Here is a 9,244-nt window from a genome sequence, read left to right as displayed (position 1 = left end):
ATAAGTCCACTATAATAAATAATCAATTACAAATTTATCAATTACATAAAAAATAAATTTGATTTTATTTCAATATCTGGCACAATAATTGATTTCAATAAGAAATTATGAAATACGTCAGCATCTTTTATATTTTAACATTTTTAATTTTAAGTGTTTTAGCTTTAAACCTATTAATATTATAGATTAAAAGTTCATTAAATTGTTGAAATTGATATATAGTTAGTAACATTTTTGAAAGTCTTTGAAGTCCCGTCGGGTCATAACACAAAACCTATTGAAGTTTTCGGCAATATTGTTCGGCGAAAAGTCTGTCCGTCATTGGACAAAGAATAGTTTTATTCAAATAGTTCATTTTCCATCCTTCTACAATAGAGGTGTCAGGAAATTTCACATAGACGGTACGGAATCCTTTATGACTTCATCAGAAAAATCGATTTATCTTGAATTGAAATTCAAATGAGATGTTTTTCATGTAGAATTCGTACAAGTATTTTCTTTGTTATATCGATCTTAAAATATTTGGCACGTTCAAAATCTCTTAATAATATATTTTTGATCGTGTAGAGATTCTGAAGATCTTAAAATCAAGATTCGAAGATGGATTTCTTTCAATTAATTTAAAATTAAAGGGAGCGTGTACTCATCCTTCGCAATCGTTCTCTGGAAGCTGTGAGACGATGGGATGTGTAACGATGGGAAACCCCATCGATGCTGGCGACGTCGATGTCAGCGGCGTCCGTCGAGACGCCGGCAGGATCTCTATAAAGCGCATGCGGCGAAACTTTTCGGCTGGCACAGATGCGTTCGCATAGTAGTCCGCTCCCCCAGTTTCCCCGACGACGTTTCTCACGCACGACGCGTACATTTTCCTACGTTTCACGGTCTCAAATTAAATATATAATAAGAATATAAAAAAATATAAAATTTTCCACACGTGTGACGTTCGGCGTAAATTGTGTTAAAAAGTCCGGAGTCTTTTTCACTAAAGCCCTTTTATTCCATGCTTTAATTATCAATGGAATCAGATAACTGAAAGGTTTTTAAGCGTTCTGCTTGCGTAGGATAAAATTAAATTGAAATATAGCAATTACGCGCTATTTTTGTCGAATCATTTGAAACTTGGATTCTTTTTAACGAGCTTTTAAAATGAATTTGATAGTTCGATTGTTCTATCGATAAAATCAACAGAATTCCCAGTGACAAATGGCACGTACGTTTCCGAGCATTCTTTGCGATCTTGGTTTGATTTAAACAAAAATAGCAGAGTATATTGCATTTTCTAGTCACAATTCGAGTCACGAGAAAATTTGATTGGAAATTTTTTTACAAGATTTTAACAGAATGTACTGTTTATCGAAAAAGTATCGAAAAAAAGAAAATCGGTGTTTCAGTGATTAATAAGATTAAGGATTGATGAATTAAGGAGACATGGAGTGATCTATCGTGGGATTTTAACCAAATCATGAAAAAATGTCGTCAGATAAAGTAACGGTGAAAATCCTTGAATGTATCAGCGAGAATACCGTGCGACATTGCTACATCAGGAAGATATATTATATCTTCAGCCTCCGTCTGTGAATTTTCTACGCGTAGTGATGAACGAGAAAATGGGAAAAGGCAGAATTAATGATAAAAATTCGTGTAGAAAATCGGATGATATAAATGGTCCTATTCCCTATGATACATAACATTTGAAAGCGTGGCAGATAGCATTATATATTCTTCATTTAAAATTATAAAGAAAATATCTTTTATTCAAAGATTAATCAACAATATATGTTAAATAAAATTGTGCAAATCAGCAATTATTAGCAATTTAATTAAATGGTAAGTCAAAGATTTTAACGATAGCTCAATACCATAATTATCTAAAAAATTTAAAATATAAAATTTATACATATTTTAAATTTAAATAAATTAAATGGCTTGTATAAAAGAAAAATTAATAAAAATATAAAAACCAATGAAATGTGCGTGTAAAGTGTAAGTTAAGAAACCATTTATCTTGTTTATAAAAATAAATTTATTTATATGAAAACGTGTTCAGTAAATGTCGAAATTTAAATACGATTTAAAAGATATAATAATATGTGAATATAAATCAATATTATAGTTTTTTTAAATATTTTTTTATTCAATACGCGTGACATCTGAAGGCGATATTGTTGAATTTTCCTGCTACGTTACAATCATTGTGAATCCGGACTGTATACCAGATATTCGGAATCTATTCGAGTCAAGGTTGAGTGAATAGCGAAGTGAACTATACAATAAAATTGTATTCTTGCAGAAACATGCACGCTGTTTATTAATTTTACTATTTCCGTGTTTATACCGAAGTCCAATATACTACAAATTGCGAGAATAAATAAATCAGTTTTTAATGTATTAATATTTAATTTACGCGACGTAGACAAAGAAAAATGAACAATTAAAATTTCTATTATAGAAAGTTGTTAGATGATCTATTAATATGTTACGTTTTTCTTTTCTTCGTTAATGAAAACGCGAGGAATTGTATTAAATTGTAATTAAGATTCAATACTGTATTATCTTGATTAACGCGATACGTTATACGGATCACATGAAAGTTCTGTTTGAAAGATATATATTGTACAAAATTTCACGCGTGTGAATAGTTATGTACTTACATTTAGATTCATTTTGATTGCTTTCAATTGCATACTCTAATTGGGATTCAGTCAATAGATTTACAAGTTTGTTCATCTTGTCACTTTAATACGGAATTGAGAGATATAGGAATACAGATATAAAATCAATACAGATATGAAATCAAAATTTTGTTCATAATCAAAATCTTGTTATTAAACTACCAGCATTAAGATATAATTAAATAGTTTAGTTATGTTGAGCTAATTACTGATGCGAACATAATGGACTCATGGTTTCCTCAAAATTAAATTAGCGCGTGCTTTAATGAAACAAAATGAATACAAATTAATGTAGGATTTGAAAAATAAGTTAAATAACGACCAAATGGTCGAATGAAATCAAATCTATCGAGCAAAACACGCATGAAACTATACTATTCAATTGTATATCACTGAGGATGTACTATACATCGCTGAATTGAATGTAATAAAACTTAAAGTGTAAATGGTCATCGTGTTATCCAAAATGAACATTTAGATAGAAAAAAAATTTGATGAACAAATACAAATACTTTGAAACATTTAAATGTAATTTTGCGTTCAAGGACCAGTAGTCATTCGTGTCAGCGACTATACGCATTCGTTGTGTCCGTTTAGAATCGAATGTGTCAGATAATAATCTTCTAATTATAGTTTTTTTGACAATTAATTAGATAAAGATGTATTAAATTTTCAATGTAAATCAGACATCAGATGTCTAATCAGACATCTAATTTTCAATCTGAGTTTATGTATAATATTGTTACAGTTTATTACTTATTTTAATTGCTTATAAATTTAAAAATTTAAATATTTATCTTAAACTTTTGCTTAATCACTATTTTCGCAGAGTGTAAAATTGCATATTTATGGAAGAAGAATAGAGAATCTCTGCCAAACAACTTGCTACTTCGTTTATTGCGCGCAATTTGTCGTAATTCTGTGCAGAACAGTGAAGTGGTTCATGTTAGCGACATTATCTACGACTTTAACAAGTTCTTGTCAAACGTGCAGTACATGCAGCCTCTGCCTTCGGCAAATTTTATCAATGTGAATTATGAGTTTCGAAAAAAGTGGAAATTTCCATTGGCCAATCGTTTCGCTTGTCGTATCCGATTCAAATATTTCATGCTGTTCTGGTAGTTCATGTTAGTCTGGTTTATATCAACGATGTCACATTAACGAGTGTAAAGACTGGCTAATAATATGGCAATGTGCATTTTACACTGAATCGCATCGCAACTGAGTCGACTGCGCGAGATAGAACAGATTCTCGGATCAACGATCATCGAAGAAAGTTTTGTTGTCTCAATAAAATTGCATACTCAAGAGCAACTATGTTCATGTTTCAAAAACTATCGAGTAAATCTTTTAGATGTCACCAGATACCGACAACAATCGGCAGTCTGTCGCGACTTCGAAGATCGGTGTCGCCGAATCAGCAGAATCTGACGTTCTACGATTATCAAAATTACAGTGCTGAAACAATTTTCGAGTTGGAAGAGGAATCGGACAGCTTTTGCCCCTCGCTCTACTTTCTTTTGGATTTCTGCCATCTGTACTACATACCGTCTATCATTTTGCTGGGCTTGGTGGGCAACCTGTTGTCGTGCGTGGTTTTTCTTAAGACGCATTTAAAGCTTCGCAGCTCCAGTTACTATCTGGCAGCATTAGCCACCACCGATTTCAGCTTTCTCATGTCCCTGCTTCTCGTGTGGCTTAACAGTACGATTGGATGGAAGGTCTTTAATAATAATGGTTGGTGCGAAACTTTGGTATACGTCAGCGCGGTTTGCAGCTCACTTAGCGTCTGGCTGATCGTCGCCTTCACCGTCGAGAGATTCATCGCCGTGCAGTATCCACTGCATCGACCGCATATGTGCACCGTGGCGCGCGCGAAGACGATTATTCTGGTGTTAACGATCCTCGCTTTAGCCTGTCACTCATATTCCTTCGTTACCGCCGGGGTGGTGAAGAACCAGGGCGGCGACGATGTCTGCGAGTTGAAAATCGAGTACCTGGAAATCATGCAGATTATCAGCATCGTCGATAGTATAGCGAGTCTGATTGTGCCGCTCGTACTTATCATCGTGATGAATACCATGATTATGAGAAATCTCTTAAAGTTCGGCAGGCGATTCAATCAGGAACCCGGTTATACCGCAAATTGTTCCAATAGGGAGAAATCCGACATCAATCTCAATCAAATCCCGGTAAGTTTCCTAACAGAACAGTGCATATACAACATGAAAATGTTATTTAGAACGTCTGTTCTAAATAACATTTTTATGTTGTATATGCACATAACTAATACATATATATTATTGGCAATATATTGGCAATATTGATTGTTCTTACGTTGCTTTTCTTTTATAAAGAAGTTTTATATCTTATTTCAAGTTATATTTTAGTTTAACGTATCTGATTGAAGAGTATTTTTTTCTTCTTTTAATGTCACATGTTAAAAATAACTTGTTTACTGATTATTTTCTAAGAGGGTAACGATATTTATGTTAATGTTACTATTATTAAAATAGATCTTCTGAATTATTAAAATAAATCTTCTTAAAAATAATTCGAGATAATTATAATTAATTCTGAGAAAATATAAATACTAAAAATTGATTAATTTTTAGAGATTAAAAGTTTGAGAAAATATGAAATAAAAATGTTGTCAAATTGTTTATATTAAGAGATATTTAATAAATATTGAAACAATATATATTCAACTTTAATAGTAAGACGCACTTTAGAACGTTAATGAATTATTATAATATTTTTTTTTATCTTTTTTATCTTTTAACTACTTTAACAATGATTGCGTGTCCGTTTATATATGGATATCTTCCACTTAAATGATATTATTAAGTGGTTAATGCACGTACTACATTTATTATGACAGTGTGCACATACAATATTATTATACATGTTATTTACTGAATGATGTATAATGGATGTTTAATTATTATGCTTTCATCGTAATTTTATAAAATTTAATTTGTAAAATAGCGTACATCTCAAAAACAGAATTCAATCATTAAATGACTAAATGATATAAATGATATATGACTTCAAAATTGAATATAATAATATTATCGGAAGATATGTGAATATAGAAAAATATTATTTTTATGATTTTTTCCGTTGAGTTCACGGTTGAAAATGTAAGGCCTTGAAATTCAGAATATAGAGCACTCGTGATATCAGTTAGAAGAGTGTTTCTTCCACATATGTTGTCATAAATCTCGACAAGTAAACATTGAAATATTGGGTTTACCGTGATCGACCATGTATGCTGTTCGCACGAGTAGAACATCAAGGCAAGCATATGTAATCTGAAACATCAACAAGTTGGAAATAGTTTGCATCCGCTATACGATTCCTTAAAGGTATTGCAATGGAGAAAAAAAATCATGTTTATAAATCGGTTTACATCATAAATAAATGGAGCCTGTCTCGACCTACCAATACCAATCATTTTATCACAATTGATAAATATGACGCCACAAGAAAGATATGAACTTCAAACAATGTAATAAATCATCAATATGCTTAAAGCCAGTATGCTTAAAGAGAGTAAAATAAATATTTAAATATTACATCAATATTCTTTCAGTTCATCAAACATGATATTTTTTTTATTCTTTGATTTGATAATATTTTAGCGATAAAAAGTATGTCAGCTATCAGATAAACGGACCGCTTCCGAATGTGGTTTCTCAACTATTTTGGACTGATGTATAAATACTCCCACTGCTTATATAACCAACCGCCATTCATCTTTACGGATCGACGTGCATTGCCACTTCCTGCTGCTCGCTGTTTATAATCGCAACTTGGTGTGTCGACATATCGTGAATCGCGCGGAATCTGCTTTTTGCATAGCCATTGATATCGCCATCGGTGGGTGTATATAGAGAGGCGGAAAAGATTGCACATGTATTTTGAAATATCTTTCTGCAAATCACAGACACGTTATTAATATAATACGCGCAAGAGAAACATATTCATAAAATAATTTTGAGAAATATTTATCCGAAGACAGATTTGGAAAGATATTCAAGTTTTTTTCTTCGCGATCAATGCACGATGAAAAATATTCTATTGGAAAAAAATGTTTTCTATAAAAAACATTTATATTTATACGATATTGATACTATTATATTGTGCTTTATTAATAAACTTGAAATTCTTTTAATATAATATCGATTAAACTTTTAATGATATAATTAGAAATAAAATAAATACGTTCATATCCTTAACTTTGCGACTTTAATGTTCTGCTATTATTCCTGCTATTATCTGTATATTTAAGTTACTAACTGTCTATTGTCGCACAGATCTGTATCTATTATCTCATTGTTTCAACTTATTCACCAAAGACATTAAGAAGTGAGAGTAATTTATGTGCAAAAATTCTGTGTAATTAAAAATATGTGTATATGTTTCGTGAAATTTAATTTTCACTGATCAGCATTTGTTCTTTTTTCTTCTTTTCTCATTAATATCAAATATGTATATAAGTTGGAATTGTAAGTATGTTCAGAAATTAATAATAAGCATTCCTGCATTTGAATTACTTAGCATTCGTAACTTGAAAATTCTTGTAAATGAAATAAACAGGAAAAAGTAAATGTTGCATTAAAGGAATTAATCTTTTTATACGTTTTAACCATGTGTTTTGTGTATAAAATAAATGTAGAATTTTATAACTATTATATAACAGATAAAACTATGAAATTATATAAATTAAAATAGAATTATTTATAAAACAAAATTTAAGACGTAAATTTTACTGTAGAAAAGATTGTAAAATCATTTTATAAGAATCTATCCACGAATTATTCCGGAAAAGATATATAAAAATTTAATTTGAATTACCTGCATATTAATTAATGGCTATTTATATATTTGTTGCTTAAGAAATATCTTCTTTCAAAGAGAAAGAAAAAGATATCTTAAATATCTTGCAGCATTAATATTTTTATGAGCAAAAGATACTGGAATTGTAGGGATACTGCATTGCTATTAATAAAGTCATTACACACCAACTAATATTGATTTCCATGTTATGATGTTTATCTGTACGCTTCAGATACTTGATCATATTATGAATTTCTCAATGTGATTCAGAAGAGATTAAAACTATCTTTAATTATCAGAAGAGATTAAATTCTACTGACTTATTACTTGAGAACAAAAGCAAATAAATTTTAAAGTCATCCTTTCTTATCGGAAATTAAATATCGAAAGCGAGATAAAGTTTATTTTTACAATTGTAAAGATAGTTATAAGAAGATAAAGCATCATTTTGTTGAGCTAATTGTGTAAAAGATTATTACAACATATTTAAAAAACATAACACGCAAATTTATTATTGATTATAGAAAATATTGAGTTTTAATACAATTTAATTATAAGACCGATTTTTATATATCTGTTATATTTATTAATAAATTATATTTATACTTATATTTATACCTTATAATTTGTATATTTTACTTATAATTTACATATTTACATATTTAAAAATAAATTTATAACTGTATAATATATATTTTAAAGATTTATTACATTTGTGTAAATGTAAAGTAGATATATTACACATTTCTATCTTTTATAATTCTATTCTAAAAATTGTTCTTATTAATGAAGTTCTTAATTGTGAAAATCTTTTTTATTTACTTTAATATATTTCAGCTGTTGTATTATTTGTAATATTAAAATAAAGAATAGCATTTTATTTGCTTAAATAGACAAAGATGTTTTTTTTTCAATAATTTCATTTTCATTTATAATACATAATAAACACAATTTGTTAAAAGTCAATAAAGTGTATAGCAGTAATGATGCGTGTATGAGTGATAAAATATAAGCGATGGAAAAATTTTCATTCCATGATATGGACATAATAATTTTTCCCGTTTACATAAGCTATTATTTTTCTCATAAATAAAGATCATATTTGACATATGTGAATTCGTGATAGGGGTATTAATTTTAAAAATAAGCACAAATTTATCTTGTGCTTGTTTTCATGATTCTCTTATATGTGTATTATCTATATATTTCATATTATCTTATAAGTGTGTTTTATATTCAATGATTTCATCTTTGCTCAAAAATGCGAGTTTACCATTTCTAAAATTGAAGAAAAAACATTAATATAGAAAAAAAAATAATACAAAAATAATAAAACACAATACATTAAATTTACAAGAAAGAATTAGCAATTGTAAAAAAAAGATGATCTATATCGAACATCAATTGATTGACATTAATGTAAATATGTCAATATAATTCATTGCACAATTGCATCTTGATATAGTTTGCTATTGCATAATGTATTATTAAATCTTTTTTTATAAGAAAATATTAATTTTATTTAATACGATAATTGCAAATATAATTGGTCCTGCACAATGAATTGTGAATGCTGCAAAACGTAATAAAACGAACTAGATGTAACAATATATTATTTCATATTTAATCTCATTTGCATTTGTATGATGCTATAGAACACTTATTCTTGTATTCACTTTGTACTACGTTTATCGCTGTATAGTTTATTACATCACGCGTTCTACATT

At 29.2% G+C, this 9,244-nt stretch overlaps 1 protein-coding gene across 4 annotated transcripts in view; it reads left to right on the top strand.

Moving 5' to 3' along the window:
- Nucleotides 1-817: 817 nt before the first annotated feature.
- LOC105433954 (uncharacterized) overlaps nucleotides 818-9,244 on the top strand; it is a 35,219-nt gene continuing 26,792 nt past the window's right edge. Inside the window, exons 1-3 of one of the 4 annotated variants that reach the window (XM_011649475.2) lie at nucleotides 818-1,039; nucleotides 1,395-1,830; nucleotides 3,505-4,867. In XM_011649475.2, coding sequence (XP_011647777.2) covers nucleotides 3,992-4,867 — 876 coding nt within the window. In that variant the 5' untranslated portion in view covers nucleotides 818-1,039; nucleotides 1,395-1,830; nucleotides 3,505-3,991. Of the gene's footprint in view, nucleotides 1,214-1,286; nucleotides 1,831-1,859; nucleotides 1,987-3,504; nucleotides 4,868-9,244 lie in introns of those variants that run through there. The other 3 variants (XM_089083009.1, XM_089083010.1, XM_089083011.1) reach the window with 3 other exon arrangements.

Source organism: Pogonomyrmex barbatus, unplaced genomic scaffold (genome assembly GCF_055798465.1).
Source record: "Pogonomyrmex barbatus isolate J1 unplaced genomic scaffold, ASM5579846v1 scaffold7, whole genome shotgun sequence".
NCBI classification, from domain to species: domain Eukaryota; kingdom Metazoa; phylum Arthropoda; class Insecta; order Hymenoptera; family Formicidae; genus Pogonomyrmex; species Pogonomyrmex barbatus.
The sequence above is the reverse complement of the archived record's forward strand: the minus strand, read 5'-3'. Positions and strand labels throughout refer to the sequence as shown.